Source organism: Lutjanus erythropterus, chromosome 6 (assembly GCF_056507025.1).
Source record: "Lutjanus erythropterus isolate fLutEry1 chromosome 6, fLutEry1.hap2, whole genome shotgun sequence".
NCBI lineage: Eukaryota > Metazoa > Chordata > Actinopteri > Lutjaniformes > Lutjanidae > Lutjanus > Lutjanus erythropterus.
The window spans coordinates 10,719,407-10,737,722 of record NC_139322.1 but is presented as its reverse complement, the minus strand read 5'-3'; the positions used below and the strand labels follow the sequence as shown (position 1 = coordinate 10,737,722).

The 18,316-nt window shown below is 40.5% G+C and overlaps 1 protein-coding gene across 1 annotated transcript in view; it reads left to right on the top strand.

The window, feature by feature from the left end:
- camta1a (calmodulin binding transcription activator 1a) overlaps nt 1-18,316 on the top strand; it is a 411,604-nt gene that overhangs the window by 375,250 nt on the left and 18,038 nt on the right. Inside the window, exons 12-13 of the mRNA XM_084720554.1 lie at nt 16,915-17,120; nt 18,034-18,230. Of these exons, the coding sequence (XP_084576680.1) occupies nt 16,915-17,120; nt 18,034-18,230 (403 nt within the window). The remainder of the gene's footprint in view (nt 1-16,914; nt 17,121-18,033; nt 18,231-18,316) is intronic.

Genomic DNA, 18,316 nt, shown 5'->3' with positions numbered 1-18,316 from the left:
GGCCAAACAGAATAGATACCACTGGAAATTTCTTGATTTGGCTGCTCCTGCACAGTACATGTAGAGATTGAGTGAGTAGGAGCCTTAGGAACCTTATTATCAGTTGTCGTTGGCTCGACAATAATTAGTATTTCATTTATCAGCTTTTATCAGAAATGACTTGAATGTTGGTTACACACATGTGAGGAGTTGTGCCTAATCTAATGCAGGTGAAGACAGTTAATTGCAATGAATGAATATCACTTTGATGAAATATTTATTAAACTATAATAAATTTGCAAACACTCCCCAGGTGCTAGGCCTAACTAGCTAACAGGAGCTACATTTAGCAGCAGTGTTCTTTACCATCGATCAGGAAACTTTGAGCAGCCACAGAGGGAAAACCAGAAAACATTCTCTGTAAAATATAATACAGTTTCGCCAAAATCAGTGACATAGCTGGTGTGTGACTCAGTGCTGTAAAGTATTATGTTACGATCATACCCATCAACCAAAGTTACATACTGCAACAACAGGCCAACAGAGGCAACATTCACCTTGTTACAAGTCGAGTATCACAATAATTTTGAAGCTGTTATTTCAAGGTAGAATAGTTACAGGTAAGAAATAGTTACAGTACACTATAAGAATATTAATGTCAGATAAATATTCTAGTTTATATTGTTATATTGATTTCAACCGTTCCTTCCAGCCCCACTTGGTATTATCCAAGAGAAACTGATTTTAGTGTTAACTTTATTGTGCTGAGAAGTGTTGAGCGACACATTTTCACTTTCACTTTGCAGTCTGTTGTTCTGAGATGTGCAAATGAAATACCACGTCATATTTAAAGCTTTATTTTAAGGTCAGATCAGTGAGAGAAAGACTCATTGTCTCAAGGAAAAATATTGTGTATACAGCAGTTCAATTGCAATGATAAACATGGACATTGCTTTTTATGAGTATTTGCAAATTATACTTAGATCTGTTTGTGTGATAACCTTGCAGTAAAAAAGCTTTTGTAGATCAGCATTCTAGAGGTCTTCTGCATATAACAATAGCTGCTGCAGGACTGGCAAATGTACATTCTGTTTAGATTTAAACTAAGTCTGAGTCAGACGACCTACTGTAGGCATGTTTACCAGAATGTAATGAGTATGTAAGTCACTGTATGTTTGTGTCTGCTGCTGGGGGAAGCACTGCTGCAGTGCTTGAGCATTGACAGGATAAAGTAGGGCACGGCGAAGCACAGGCTCACAGGACAGCTGCATTGCAGACGGCCCTTGAGGGAGTGGGAGTGAGTAATCGAGAGCTGGCGGCTCCCATACACGGCAGTACCGGTGGATCCCTCCGCCATTCATACCCTACTGCCTCACTGGCCCATTCACAGAACCAGTTAAGGAGGAGCTGACTGTCTCAGGGAAAACACAGCCCACCCTATTACCTTACTTATATTAACCCTTTGCCTGCCACCTCTCACTATTTTGTTTCATTGCAATCTGCGGTGTCTTCTTTTAGGATGATAGTGTCGTGATTGCATTGGGATTTTCAGTTATAAAGCTGGCAAGAGTTCAGCTTAGTTTATCTCTGTTGCATCCAGCTATCCAGCCGCTGATAAATCATTTGCCCCTACAGTTATTAGAGAGAGACAGTAAATGTCAAAAAAGTCATTTGTAGTATTAAATCACATGACACTGAAATTGTGTGACACTGCAACTGACTATTACATAATCCTATACAGTAAATGTTTGTGTGCCTTGCTCTAGGGCTCCAACCACTGATTATTTTCATTATCAGTCAATATGCAGATTATTTGTACAATCATTGTTGAGCACAAACTGATGATTCAGAATGCTTCTTTTCTATTTATTTACTATCAGAAATGTCAGAGAAGCAGCAAACATTTACATTTAAGATGCTGGAACCAGCAAATGTTTACATTTTTACTTGAAAAATGATGATTCTTCCGATCAGCTGGCACCAGGTGAGTTTCTGTGTCTGTACCTGTGTGTGACAGGGCCAGAGAAGAAGGTTAGGAGAGGGTTAGCCACACTCAAGGGATTAGCAGGGATTGTTTCTGCTGAAATACTGAACTGTGTCAATAACACACATGATGGATTGTTACTACAACACATTAGTGCTCCTGCATGTGGGTTGATACAGAAGACTTTGTTGTTGGGAAAGAACATCCTTGGGTCTGTTTGTCATTGTTTACAGTTTGTTAGCACATAGAAACTCAATTTCCACCGTGATATCTAGATCATATAATAACTCATTTTAGAAGAAGATGAGATCACTTGGGCATGTGTAGTTATCACATCGATAATGTCTCTGAAGCACAACAGGAGAAGAATAAAGTGCTGCATGTGTAAAAGAATAATAATGGATAGCCATTTAGTTTCCCACTTTCAAAACACTGATGTGACAAGCAGGGGTGGAAGTAACGATGTGCAACTACTCATATTAACGCAATTAAGTAATTTTTCAGGTATTTTTTCAAGTCTGTAATTTTACTCGCACTTAAAGCTACTACTATGAACTTTCATATTTTGTTAATTTTAGAGGCCCCTGTGTTCAAAAGCGTTAGTGTTTCCACCACCACAATCACATTATAATGTAAAAAGTATAATGTCAAAAATAAAATTATGGAAAGACATTCTTTTTAACTGGCTAGCATACTACTCACTGTAACTTTGCCTGGGATGGGAAAATGTTAACTTAGGCTTGTTTAATCTGACTTTACAGAGTATCTGACAAGGCGGTATTAAGATAACTTCATAGAAATAGCCGATGTTCTTGTGGATGGTCTTGTTTGCTTTAGTAGGTCATGCAGAGGCATCAGTTTTAAATTGAGGCTGTTTCATAACCAGTTAACAGTTAACAGCTTGTAGTTTAAGTCATTTTTTGGTACTTGTACTTTTAGGAGTTTTTTTTTTCAAAATCAGTAATTAGTAGTTACTTACACTTAAGTATGAATAACACTATGTAGCCTACTTAGTTACTTTTAATAGCATAATTTCTTACTAGGGCTGTTCTGGTACCAATACCAGTATTGGAAAATGTATCCGAAACCGCCTAAACTACTGGTATCGGTGAGTACACCAGTCTGTGCGCCGATCCAATATCAACCAACATGCAGTGACCCATACACCATTGTTCCCCCCATGATTCTAATTTTTTTCATGTTTTACAAAGAATTTAATCAGAGCCAGGTCATACAACAATTATAGCAACCATTTCGCATCGCACCATACCATACAGCTGTTTAAAAATCAGCTGTATCGATTGGTATCGGCTGTAATGCAAAGTTCAGGTATCAGACTCGTGATGGGAAAAAAATAATATTGGAACATTCACTACTGAGTAGGGCATTTTAATCAATATCCAAACCTTCCATTTGCATTTTTGTAATTTTTTCTGACTAAGAAAAACATGATATAAGAATTCAGCAGCTGGAACAGTTTGGAGAGGTGACTGTACCACTGACCAAAAAAGCGCAGGAGTTGGGAGTAATTTAGACTGAAGATCAACGGTCAAAAAGTAACAAATACTCCGAGTAGTTTCTGAGAAAAATACTTTTGTTTAAGTATTTTTAACAGCAGCAGATTTACTTTAAGCAGTAACCGTGCTTGTACTTGAGTATAGATTTTCGGCACTGTTTCCAGCACCGGTGACACCACTCTTGTTACCCACCGTGACTGTACAGACTCAACTTAACCCCTGCGGTCAGTCACCAGATTTAACTACAGGCTGCTGGCATTACGTGCCATATTCACGTTATTTATTTAGTCTCGAGTCCGCAGCGGTGAGCTATAACACAGCTCTGTGAGTTTGTTCTCCCACGGAAGACTCGCTGTGCTATGATGTGCTAATGGCACAGCTGCCTGCCTGCCTTGATTTGTCATAATGCAGAGTGGGGGAAGGGGCGCTTTTCTCTGCAGCACTGCAGGTACGGAGCCATGGGCAGGACAGAGAAGCTGTCGGGAGCTGCAGAGCGCTCACCGTCCGCCCCAGTAATAACAAGTCCCCGAGCTCAGGTCCCACCTCGACCCGAGCCGGGGAGAGGTTCGCTGGGAAGTGCCAAAAAAAAAAAAAAAAAATTACAGCCCCGCATAGCAGGGCTGCATACAGACAGCTCAGTGTGTTGAAGGGAGCGTATTGACAGTGTGAGGCTCACTACACCGGCGTGACAAACGGCAGACCGTGTACACACAATGCAGGAGCGGAGGAGTGGGCGTGTTTGGGTAAACATGGTAAACTACCGCAAACAGAACAAGATTTAGTTACAGACGGCAGCTTGGCTCGGAGGGGACGAGTCCAGGCGTCTTTTCTGCGGTTGTGCCGACTTTCTCCAGACTCCGTGCGGGCGCACAGAAAACACGCGTCGAGCAGAGCAGACGTGTCTGAATAATAGTGCTTATTGTCAGTATAATAGGCCAAATAGCCACTAATGATAACAATAAGATGATGGGCGAGCGTTCAGGAGCAGCATCACGGCGACAAACTGGAATTAGGGCGTCTGTTTACCGGCGACATGTGCGCACAACGTCTCCTAGCAGCGGTATTTGTCATTTTACTGCAGGCTGGGAAAGAAAGCAGCAGCGACTACTAGAAACACAAGGAAAGAGTGTATGTGTGTGAGGTGAAACAAGTGAAGAGGAGGAGGAGGAGGGGGCTATTAGAGGAAGAAGAGTAGTGAGCGGTCTTCCTCTCCCTCTCTCCTCTCCTCACGTCGCTCTCTTGCCTCACTTTGTTCTATTGTTGACGAGTGCTCTGTTGAGATTGAGATTCAGTCTACACACCAAGGATTTATATTTTTTTATTGTTCCTCTCCGTGTTAACAGCATGCAGTCAGCCTGAGCGTCAGACTGTGCGGGCTAAACTGCAGTTTTGAGTGAGAGATGCAGCTTTGGTTTGGACTTCTTTGGGTCAGGATGCCAGTGAATGACACCTGCGTTTCCTAAAAGACAAAAGAGGCAGTGTTTTTTGGCTTTGAGGTGGACTCCACACATGGAAAATAAAATAGAAGGTTAGAAGTGTTAAGTTCAACCTTATGGCTGTAGTGCTGTGCTGTGTTTTTTTGTGTTTTTGTGTTGTGTTTTTTTTAAATATATATATATATTCTGTGCGTTTCTCGTGTGAAGAAGTTGGAGTTTACACGTTTCTTCCAACATCCCGCATGCTGAGTGTCTTCATGTTTAGTCCCTCTGCTGTGTCTGTGCTGTAGCGGAGTTTTAAAGACATCGTCTGTTTTGACCACATGCTTTCTTCAAGTGTTTCATGTGACTCTGCCTCATTGCAGAGCACTGGAGGAGAGTTGACGCTGAGAGTAGCCAACTCCTGACTCACGACTTGTGCTTCTTGGGCATGTGAAAGACACCTAAAAGACGCCTTCACAGACGAAAACATTTTTTTTTTTATCTGGCATTTTAATCAGCAAAGTTAACTTACAGCTCTCGTGTGGCTGATTTTCAAGTCTTGGCACTTTTTTGGCAAAACGTGGCTTCCACATTTCAGTGTTTCGTGACTCCTTCTTGACAGTTTTAGTCTGTTTGGTCTGGTATCTGTGTCTCAGGCTGCGAGTGCTGTTTCACGTGTTGTTCAAAGTCTGGTACTGTAGTAGCTCTAGCGCATTGGAGGGTTGTCGCATCCCTGAGTGCTGCTCAGGTTATCGGGGCCAGCGTGTCGTCGGTAGAAATCTACTTAATGCTGTTGTTTCATAGTTCAGTTTGCATTCAGGGCTGACCTCATCACCAGCGTGGACTGACCGAATAGTTAAAATGGTGATAAAAAATAAGTACTGCACGTTGGTTAAGTTAGTCCATGTGCCGCTGAGCGTTTCAGCACCACGGCTCTGTGGACAGCGACTTCACTTTAACCCCGACTAGTCTTCAAACTTTGGTTTCTGGTTGTCCAGACCGTTTAAAATGAGGGAATTTCACACATACGTTTATCTACCTGTTGCTCCTTTGTGAAGTTTAGAGTTTTCTTATGTTCAAGGAGTCGGACGAGAAGCATTGCTCTTATTTTAGCTCTTTTAAAAGAACTGTGAAACACCACAGATCAAAGTTGCATTCTTGCAGAAAATGCTTTGAAAAAGTTGTTTGACATCGGTCTGATGCATATGCATATTCATTTTAGTAATTACTTAGTATAGTTGGTAGCAGAAGGGACAGTTTGTATCTTATTTTAACTACACAAAATCACGTATTTTTTTCTTTTTTAAAACTTCTGTGTATTAGAATTTTGCAGTTTATAGATCACAGAATTAACTTATGACATAATTCCAATAAAACCATGTATTATTTCTGTTTTAAATATATGTCTGTCAGAATTTTGCAGTTTAAAAATCACAGAATCAGCATATAAAATAATTCTAGCAAAGAAACATGTATTATTTGTACTGCTTGTAGTTGTGTTAGCAATGTTGCAGAAACAGGAGTAGAAATATTAATATTAATAATATCACTTTAGCAGGAGTTTTGTGCCCTTTGCCATAGCAACCCATCTCCAGATACATTTAGGAGCATTAATGTGTATGTATATTTAAAACAAATATGTCACCCATGTATATCTATCTATATATATATATATATATATATATATATATATATATATATATATATATATATATATAGACTATCTATCTATCTATCTATCTATACAATATTAACATTAATTGAGGAGATTCTGTTAGTAATACAAGCAGTTACATTACATGTTTGATGTAGTTTTGTACCAGTAATAGTAATAACAGATAACCGGAGCAATAGTGATAGTAGTAGTACTAGTAACAGCAGCAGTGACGTGGGAATGCTTACACCTAAAGGTGATGGATCACCCCACACAGGAGGCTTTAAAGAGATAGGTACCCGTAAAAAGAAACAGTCATTAGGATAGAGCACATCATTTCTGCCTTCAAGTTTCCCCAAATGATTAGGGATGACCTCACTTAATGTACGATGATCTCACTGTTGTTGACTTCTATTAAACCTTTTTCTTTTCTTTCTGTTCTTATTTTTTTTAGCTCTATAGTTCACAATTATACAGTCCATTTAAGTCCAGTATGTAGCTGTTAGACATAACAACTAACAGTAGCACCTTGTCTGTCTGATGCAATACTCATGTAATAATTTCTGCCTTTGTGCAGCTTGCAGTATAACATGTAGTTTGTGGCGGGACTGTCAGAGAGGTGTCAAGTAAACCATTTGGTAGATTATAAAGCAAAGTTTGTGGTTTGCATTGCTTTGCATTATGTTATATATTAGTCTATCTGTGCTGTGATTTGAAGTATGCATTATACTGTCCACCTTTGTGCTAACAGGCTCCACTCTGCTTATAAAGCACAAGGAGGTGATGTATTTTTCTGTATCCTTAGCTAATTGTACAGTCTATTAATAACTATAATCCAGGGAAAGTGCCTCTTTTATGTTATGTTGTAAGTTTAGTTTCTCTTTTGTTGGCCAGTCAGCTAATGTACTTACATACAGGTTCATGCTGCGCAGCTGTGTCCCTCTGAGTTGTCATAAGACCAAAGTGAAATAGAAATATATAAATATATAATATAAATAGTCTGCAACCAAGCATACATTATACCACAGTCAAGATCAAATGACTGAGTCTCAGATCTCTATCTCTGCTCTTTCTCCTTGTAAATCATAGTCAGAGATAAATTCCAGTATGTGACAAAAGACAGAAATATGATTTATTTATTTTATTTTTTTTTTTTTTTTAAAGTACAATGTTGAAAAAGATTGAGAGAAGAATCTGGCTGAGAATCCTGTGAATGCTTTTAGCTTAGCTGTGTTGTCTTACTATTAATGGAAAGCTTTAGAGATGTCCTGTCCCTTGGGTTTTGGTGTTTTATATCAGATTGATTCATCTTTGAAATTATTTCTTCACTCATTTCTAGTTTGCACTCCTGCCTGCAGCTGATGTGTCAGGCAGTATATGGTTGGTTATGCAAATAAGGAAGCTAATGATATGTACTTGTTACTGTATCAATAAAGCATCTATAAAAAATCAAACTAGTCTACTGTCCAAGACAAAAAGCCGATACTGTATCACTCTATTAGTGTGATAGCGGTTGACAGTAAATCCCCATGGTGTGCACTCTTGGCTTTTTACCTTCAATGTGACACATTGAATCTATTCAGCATTCAGACTGGACTCATATTGACCCATATAGCTGGACAAATGCCAGTAGGTTAAGAGCAACTTCACCTTCGTGACAGAAGAGAAAAGTATCATTCAAGCAGTGTGACCTTTGTTTGCAGTTATTAAACTTCTGTGGAAACAGTGGGGAGACAGAAAGGTCTGACATGACTTAAAGGGGAAGTATTTCATATATTTACTATACCAAATCATAAAATAACCACAATGTGTCATCAAAGATTAAAGAAATATGATAAGTGGAAATACTCGCTTGTCTGACAACAGCGCTACAGCCAGCGAGTACTCCTTTGAAGTTTCCCCTCCAGTATAGAACAACTGTTTTTGTATTTGCCTTTGTGATTCCATGCACTGCTGGTTTCATGTTGATACTCTTTACATGGAGCTGAAATGAATAACTAATTAAGTAATTAGCTAATTAGGTTGTATGATGTTTGCAGAACTGGCAAATGTCTGTTGATGAGTCCTAAGAAATAATTAATAATCCTTTAGAATGAGTAGATGTTAATAACAGTTAAATTGAGCAATATGTTAATGGAGACAGTGAGACAGGCAGCCACTGAACTCCAACTCCAGAGTGTGTATATTCATAAAATTAATGCAGAATGTTCATTGAATGAGTTCTTGTCTCTATATGAATCATAAGTCGTCACTAATCTTTTAGAAGGAGTATTTAGTCTTTATAATTGTTGAATCGAGCAATATGATAATGGAGTCTGGCAGCCAGTCACTGAACTTTAACTCCAGAGTGTGTATTTTCAGGGCAGTGGGCTTTGATTTTCGGGATAACAGGCTTTGTTCTATGTTCACATACAGAGTTATATCAAGTTGATCAACTTTCAGTATAAGCCTGCAGGCAGTGTGCCTGAGCTTTGACCTATAATGCCACTTAATATCACATTTTCCACATGTTGCTGTTGTCATTTGTTGATACGCTACAAGAGAGGAATTCCATCTGGCTGGCTTAATTTGTGTTTGTAGTCTTGAGATCAAAATGCAAATCTCATTGCACGTTTGTGTCAGGGGTTTCTGATGTTGTGTACAGGTGGCAGATTATTGCATGCAAGAATAGTATAGCAGTAAGTACATTTGACTGCTGCTAGAATCATTTCAGATTCAGGGATGGGGCGTACAAAACATGATCGATCACCTGACAGAGAGAAAACAGCAAGCATTTTTTACAGAACTGAAATAGACTGCTGCAGGAATAATGTATTTTTGTAGGCCAGTGTGTAAGATAGCATCATACAGGTTACCTCAACAAAAAGATAATAGGATTTTTATGATGGATTTTGAATTAGAGCTGAAAATAAGCTCTGTGGTTTGTTTAACATAGTTTCACTTTTTGTTCAACAAGATAATCCTCACAAAGGAACAACACCTTTATGATTTTTGAAGAAATAAAAGCAAACATTCTGCCATAGGGTTGCAAGAAAAAAGTGTTTATATTATATTTTGTGATACTGTATGGACAAAAACACTTTATCATGATATTGTGATAAATACAAATTTTGCAGTGGTTTATTATGTGTAAGCAATATGGTGTGTTCTTTATACTTTGAAAGTTTTCCTAAACTTAGAATACTAATGTATCATTTTGTTTGCAGCACCAAAAAATATTTTAATATTGAATCGTAACCCCTGTATCGTGATACATATCATATCTCCTGATTCTTGCACACAGCCATTGTACACCACAGTTGCATGACTTCAATGTCACCACCACCAAGTGACTCATGTTCGACATGATGATGTTTACTTACCCCAACAACCTCTGTGGTCTCATCCAGCCACTTGTAGCAACCACTTTTTTAGAGACGTGTAAAAGCTTCAAAATTCATTAGAGGCATATTTACTGACACATTTTATGTTATAGAACAAAATATGGAAATCTCTTGAGCTTGTGTTACCCAGAGGCCCTATTTCAGGCATCTAACCAACAGCCCATTCAAAAAACTAATTGACTTCGAGACGAGGGAAGTGGAGGTGCTAATACGCTAACTCATTTCCGGGCGGTAGCAATCATTCCTGCTGCTCTCTCCAGCAAATCAAAACTAAATCTTTATGAATTTGTGGTGGTCATGTTGCTTGGTTTTGTTTCTGTGTGGAGCATGTTCTTCCTGCATTTGAGTGATCCAGTTTCCTGCAAAAGCCTACAGATTTACAGATCTGTTTGTATGTGTTAGCCTTGTGATGGATTGACGGCCTGTCCAGAGTGTCTCAGCCCGTCCCCCCAGTGACCCTGAACAGGATAAATCTTATAGCAGATGGATGGATAGAAGGGATCCTCAAATAGATTTGATGACGGAAAGAGAGACATCTCTATCACACATTATTCATTATTCTTTGAACAATTTAAGTCTTCTCTTCACCAAGCTAAGAATAATGAAAAGGAAGAAATAATAATAATAATGGACAGAACAGAACCACAGCCAGTCATTAGACTATGTCAAAGTAAAGTCGGCCTCTAATCAACAGACAGCCATGTGTTCCAGCTGCAAGGGCTGCTGCCAGATGGCCTGGCCCCTTCCCCTGCATGGTCACAAATACCAGCCTCTGTCAGTCAACTCACACAGAAACCCAGAGGGAGGCTGCCCTCCGGTCTCTCTGCTGGGTTACATGTGCGAAGTTGACTGGCTGCAGAGAGATAATGAGGTCCAGCACTAAACTTGATTGGCATGAACACAACCAGAGGTTCAGAAGTGAGGATTAAAGATGTCCTCCCACACTCTCTCAGAAGTTCGCTATATTAATAACCCTACTCCTATCTTCTCATCTCACTTCACCCTCGTCCTTTCTCTACCTGTACACTCTCCTGCTGTCTCCGTCCTCCCTTCAGCCTGTTCTCACTCCCACTGTGCTCTGCTGAGTGTCAATAAACAGCCCTGTCCTTCCTTCCCTTATCCATCTGTATATCAACCTGTCTCATGAGGAGCCGCAGCCTCGTCCCAGAGATGAGACGGATCACGCGGGGCAGGGCAGTGACGCTGTGTTGGTTAAAACCCAGTGCACATCATACAGGTCCTCTGCTCCTTTCAGAGGACACCAGTGTCCTTCGAAAGAAGCTAATAAGAAGCAACAGCAGAGCCTCAGTGACACACAACAGTCATCGCACACTAAGTAACACTATTGACTTCCCACACTAGACGTGTGACTTTCCCCATGGAGCCCAGCTTTTTAATCTGTATGACAGGACCAGGTCACAGGCCAGTGTCTGCTGGGTCCCCTGATGACAACACCAGTAATTTATTCTATTCTTTATTTTTTTTTTTTTCATCCTTGATGTGGAGTGTTCCCTTTTCAACCGAGGCAGCTGTCACTCTATTAAAAGACCCCGAGTGTGGTGTTTTCCCGTCCTCTTTCCAGGCTTTGGTCCCAGAGGTGAGAGGTTTTCCTCTCACTTCTAAGGGGAGACAAGTCCGGTCATCATTTAGCAACATATTCGCTGCAATTTTAAAAAGCGCACTCCAATTGTTATGTAACAGACTGTGCAGATACTCACTCTTAACTCTGATAAATGTCCTCATTAAAATAACTCTTAGCACTCCACAATATAACCCACAACAGAGATAGGTTCAGGTAGATGGAAGTGTAAGAAAATTGATGGGGCATGAAACTCAGTGTAGGTTTTTATTCAGGAATGAGGAGTTCTTTCTCCTTTTGTATATTTATATTTTCATATGTACTCAACAAAAATGTAAACATAACACTTTTGTTTTTACTCTCATTTTTCATGAGATGAAGTAATAAATCTATAATTTCCTCTGTGCACACAAAAGCTTCATTACCCTCAAATTTTGTTCGCAAATTTTCTCAAATCTGTCTGAGCACTTCTTCTTTGCAAAGATCTCTGCAAACAAAGTATGACCCTGCATTGCTGCAATTATGATGGATCATCTGATGCTTTTTAAATACATTACTTACAGTGGTACTATTAGTGACGTTGCAGCTACATTGTTGACATTACAGCATGACAGGGAACAGTTTCCTGTATTGTATATAATGATGTCGCTGCAACATTGGGACAGCATACATGCACTGTATAAAATAATGCAAAAGTTACATTGCAACTATTATGCTGCAACAACTTTTTGTAAGTAGGGATAATCCATTCACCTGCCAGATGTGGCATTTAGAGATGCTGATCAAACAGTATGATTATTGCACAGGTGTGCCTTGGGCTGCTGTGACCAGTCCAAGGCACACCTGTGCACAGTAAAATACTATTATAAAATGTGCAGTTTTATCTTGAAAAAACACATTTATTAGGCACCGGACAATGTATATTTCACATAGGGCTACAGATACCATCTTATGCCTAAACCTAACCAACCCAACCTACAAAGGCAAGGAGTAATAACCAGTGAGAGGTCTCACACTGCCTCTGATTGGTTAATACTTGTTACCTTTGTGGGTTGTGTTGGGTAGCTATTATATGGACTGATTTTAAGATTTTAGACTGCAACATGTAATTTTAATAATTGCTTGGACTGTCAATACCCAATAAGGGACTGGTGTTGGAAATTAGTTTTGGCTATAAACACATGTACAGTACATGGGTCACTGCTTATGCAACTGTTAGTGTTTTTTTCTGTACCTGACCCTTACAACTAAACTAAACTAAATTAGGTTTAGGCATAAGGATTGATTGCTTAGGGTAAGAATATCAGGGTAAATCAATCAGCATCTGTAACCCTATGTGAAACAGGCATAGTCCCCTGCTTCATTGGGATAAAAATGCACATTTTAGAGTGTCCTTTCATTGTGGCCAGTCCAAGGCACACCTGTGTAATAATCATGCTGTTTAATCAGCATCTCTACATGCCACACCTGGATGAATTATCTTGGCAAAGGAGAAGTGCTCACTAACACAAATTTTAAAGCTATTAATATGCAACACCCCCCCCCCCCCCCCCAAAAAAAAAAAAAAATGTATAGACTCTCATACACTCAACATAATCCTTTAAAAAGCCAAAGCATTAGTGAAAGCAAAGGTGTTGCATTCATATTTTTGTTTAGAATAATATAGATGAAGAAAGTTAGTCCGGGTCTAAGTTCTACAACACTAAAAGCAATGTGAAGATGTATAGTAAATCTCCACAAGCGAGGGACTCATCTGCAGAAACTTAGCATGGTTTGGAAGAGATATTTGTGTCATGACAGCTGTGAGTTCACTATTTGATTGACTAATCAACTTTCATTCAGGGGCTCTTAATTCAGCGAGCGGTGGTCTGCCTCATTTTTGCACACAACTGCTTTCTAAAATAGCATGTCACAGTCTGCCCTAAATGTGTGCGAGTGACCACGTCTGCTGCCACACACCGTCACAAGGGAGTAAACCGGAGAGTGGGAGGGCGTTAGCTGCGTCACCGTGTTGTTACAGTTCTGTTTGGCTGCTCACCTTCCACGTCTCCTCCCTCTCCCCTCCCACTCATCTCTACCCCCATCCTCCCTCTGCAGTGGACGTGCATCGCATTTGGAGCAGCAGGCAGCAGGTGGAGATGACATCATCTGCACTGCAGCACACTGCAGCACTGGGTCTGAACAAAGACATGTCAGCCTACCGCTAACTATCCCCCCTCTCTCTGTCTCTCTGTCTACGTCTCTTCCTCCATGTCAGCCAGAGGGAGAGGGGGAGCAGAGGCATGTACTGAAGCAGGTTGTAGTGCTGTGACCTATCTCAACCTCTGACTCCCCTCCTGACACGAGCTCTCAGTCTTGAACGGGCTCTCAACTCTGCAGCTCTCCCATTTCCACAAGTCACAGTGTTGATAAGTGAAGAAGGATTCCACCGCAAAGCTTGCCTGCTGGATAAGAGAATGATCTGCTGATGTGACAGCAGGCCCACGTAGACAGCCCACAGCAAACACAGGGATCGAACTGAGAGACCTCCATGTTGTCCTCCAAGTCCATTATCCACAGTGCAGCTTGTTGCCACTGAGAGCAGTAATTTAGCAGCCAGTGACATTATGTTTTTCTGTCCAATGATAGCAGTTACTTGACCTCTTTTACAGTGGCTTACAGGAGGTCTGACTGTGACATTAGCTCTCCACGGAGCCCTGAGCCGTGACTGCCAAGATACCGTAAAGCGCAAATGTCACTGGGTCGTGCTGTGAAGACTCCCCACTTAGAGTCATTAGGTCCCTACCTACGGCGTCAACACTGAGAAAAGAGAGTAGGCCAAGTACACAAAAGCACAGGGAAGAAGATTTATGGACTCTATTTTTTCATTGTTTGCCTTTCTCTCTACTTTTTTTTTTTTTTTGCTGGAGTACTGAGTCCTTCTCCTCCCCTTCATCAATAAGCCAATAGCACGCAGGCAGACCATACACACAGCCATGTTCCTGTCGCCTAGTTACCGCTCGGCAGCAGGTTGCCACAGAAACGGCCTCATAGTGGCTAAATGGGGAATGCTAATGCAGTCTTCTATGCTCCCTGCTGCAGTGGGCTCTCTGTGCCCATCCCATTCCACTGTCTGTACACAGCATACTTTATGTGTGTGTATGTGTGTGTGTGTGTGCATACACATTCACACTGACAGGTGTTTATTGGTTGTTTGTAGTTGAGTGTTTGTGGGGGGGTCCCAAATGTCTCAGTGAGCCCTGTGTCTTATAATCTTACATAAACTTATTGCAACAGGTTCAAATTGCAGTATTTATAGTAGGGCTGGGTAATAAATCAATATTATATTGATATTGTGATAAGAGACTAGATATCATCTCAGATTTTGGATATCGTTATATCATGATATGGTATGGGCGTTGTGTTTTCCTGGTTTTAAGGGCTGTATTACAGAAATAATGTAATAGGAGCGTCACAATTTCAATATGAAATTGAAAACCAATCGAAATGAGCTTTCAATTTCAATAATTGAAACCAAAGGCAGAATCAACAATTCTCCCAGTACTTTTTTTTCTCCACTCCCACCTACTTACGAAACACTTGACAACACAGCTTAACTTACTGGCTGTTATATCACACTTGATAATATCGTTTTAAAGAAGAATTTGAAAATGTAAATGACAGTTGTCAGGGCATAAAACCAGTGATCTCTTGAGCTTTACACAGCAAGATTCGATAGTTTAATGATAACCATTTTTGTGAAAACACCAATAGTCAGCTCCACACATTTGTCACAATAACAGGAAATATCATTATTGAGGTATTTGTTCAAAAATATTATTGATATTATTAATAACCTATATTGCCTAGCCCTGGCTGGACGTTTTGATTTTAGTTACTCAAATGCATTTTATTTGGTGATCAAAACTTGCCTGTCAGTGTTACAGTCTACTTGATTTTCCTGTTGCATCCTGTTTATTTTTTGTGTTTCACTAACAAAGCTACAATATCTAACAGCATTAAAATGTCTAAAAACACTACACATATTACATTGTGTAGTTATATTATCCCAAATGTTTTTAACAATGTTCAAATGCACAGAAATCCATACTCTTGTTTTTTTTAGTTGCTATGAGGGAAAACACTGGATATGTCAGATATGTCAGCGAGTGACGAAGGAAGTCTTGACAAACTTGACAAAACATAACATGACTAAAACTTTAATATTACCTTGTCCACTGACATGATTTCTGCCTGAGTCTTGTCAGATAGATTTTCATCAGCTATGGTGGTTGTTTAACAATGAAGATAACTCCCATGATCCCACGCTACCTCACAACATCATCAGATTACATCTTTTGTTCTTGCTTTAATGTGAGGGAGATCCCTAGCAGCTGAACTTGCATATTTTGCAACTAATTTTGCAGTTGCATCGTGTTTGTTTTTTGTGTCTCTTTCTCTAATTAAACAGGTCTTCAGAAGTCACTTGCTCTGCCCTCTCCTCGCTTAGGTATTGAATTATGCAGCGTGTTCTATATGCCTGACAGAGAAAATAGCTTTTCTTGTTGCGAGGCTGAAAACCTGAGCAGAGACCACACATAAAACTACACTGTTGACACAGAGAGCAGTGGATGCCTTCTTAAGCGGCATGTAAACACATACTCCTCCATCCATCTTGATGTATGGAAAGCCTGGGTTTTCAAGGACTCTGGATAGGTGTAAGTTGTGATTGATTCTGTACTGTCATTTTTGTGGGCCTCCTACCATAAAGACTCATGGAGCTGGGGTGGGCTAGGACTCCTTGGCCGTAATGGGGTGTACTTAATCAGTTGGAGAGGGCCTTCAGTTGTACACACACAGCATGTCTGAAGCCCTTTGTGAAAGGGTGGACACATTTAACATGCCCCCACTCATTGGCCAATTGTTCAACTCGTATTAGTGTGCCAGGGCTGCTGTGTTTGAGTGGTGCGGGAGAGACGGTGGCAGGAGTTTAGTGATGGCAGCCATTAACAGATGATTGATGGGCTTTAAAGGTTATTTTAGTAAAGCCAATTGTTTTGATGAAGTCAATGATTGATGCTGTTGTTTTCGCACACATTATGGGGAGATTAATAATGATTATAAGGGTTTTTGTGTTCCAGTTGAAAGTAGGATATTAACTTGCCATCAGCTTTGCAGTATCTCTGAAATAGACTCGTGCATTTGTTCCTACATGGTTGATTGTGCTAAGCCCCAAGTCACTGCGACAGCCTTAATGCTGCTCAGAGCAACATATTTGGTGCAGCTTGAGGTGCATACTGTGCGATCATTTGTCTTGTCAGGGTTGTTTGTGCTGGTAATAGCAAAGGCAGCCATTTTTTTCTGCACACTGGATGCTACTTGTGTGCTGACGTGTTCTTCTGTGTCTCACTGTTTGCCTAGATAACCAGTTCAGAATGTCTATCCTGGAGCGCTTGGAGCAGATGGAGAGGAGGATGGCGGAGATGGCCAGCCACCAGCAGCCGAGCAGTGCAGGGAGTGGCGGAGCTGGGGGAGGAACAGGGGGAGGGGGAGGCGGCGGAGGAGGAGGAGGAGGAGGGGGAGGAGGCGGAGGAGGTGGAGGAGGGGGCAACAACAGCCAGTCACAGGTAAAAAGCCACATCACGATACTCATACTGTATGTTGTGCATAAAGACTGATTGATTGATTGATTGATTGATTTTATTTATGGATTATCGGACACAGAAACAAAAAATCACCTAGGTTTATAGTATGGCAGAGACAAGTACCCAGGTGTCCGTAACCAGTGATGCTATTTGCACCTGGGGTGGAATTGCCAACGGGGCTATTTGCACCAAAGTGTATAACATAGCAAATGCTAGCACCCAGGTATAAGTAGCCAACAATGCTATTTATACCTGAAGTGTAAACAGCCTAGCATGGCAGAGTCAAACCATGATCTTTTCCTGAACCTAAAAAAGTATTTTTTCTGCCTAAACCTAAACAAATTGCAACGGAGAACTGAAAATAATTATATAAAGAACTGTAATAAGTCAGTTAAGTCTAAAAATTAAATTAACACTGACACCTAATATCACACTTGACTAAATTCCTACTGCCTGGAACAGAATTCAAACCTCACTGTCCTGTACATAAACCACTCATCCACTATAGCCTCTTATTAGCAGAGAATTCTTCATGGCAGAGAATTTGTTGCTCTTTTAAGCTAAACTAAGGAGGTTGGGGTGGGGTGGCCAGCTGTATGTCACCTGCACTCTGTTTTTATCACCTTTCTCCACACACACCACAAATAATTTTGTGGTCATTTTGAGGCTTGGCTTGTAAAGTTTACAGCCTGCTTTACTGTTTTTTTAAAGGCACAAATAATTATTGAAACTAGTCACCTTTAATCAAGGCAAGCAGAAATTTTCCTTGAGGCAGCAGATTCTTGACCCACTTGCCCGGCTGGGCTAGTATCAAAAAAAAAAAAAAAAGTTATTGTTGGACCCTGATGAGGCATTTACAACAACCAATAATGACTTCCTGCTTTGTGTACGTGAGTGTGTATCGGGCCAGATGCAGGCCAGCAGCTCCTTCGAGAGCCGTGTCGTGGTGGTCTGTGAGAAGATGATGAGCAGAGCTTGCTGGGCCAAGTCCAAACATTTAATCCACTCCAAGACCTTCAGAGGCATGACACTCCTTCACCTGGCTGCAGGCCAAGGCTATGCCACCCTCATCCAGACACTCATCAAGTGGCGGTGAGTACAACATACTCTTCATAGTGTATAATAGTTTGTAATTGCTGTGCAACACTCTAAATATTGGTATGATGCTATTTTTTTTA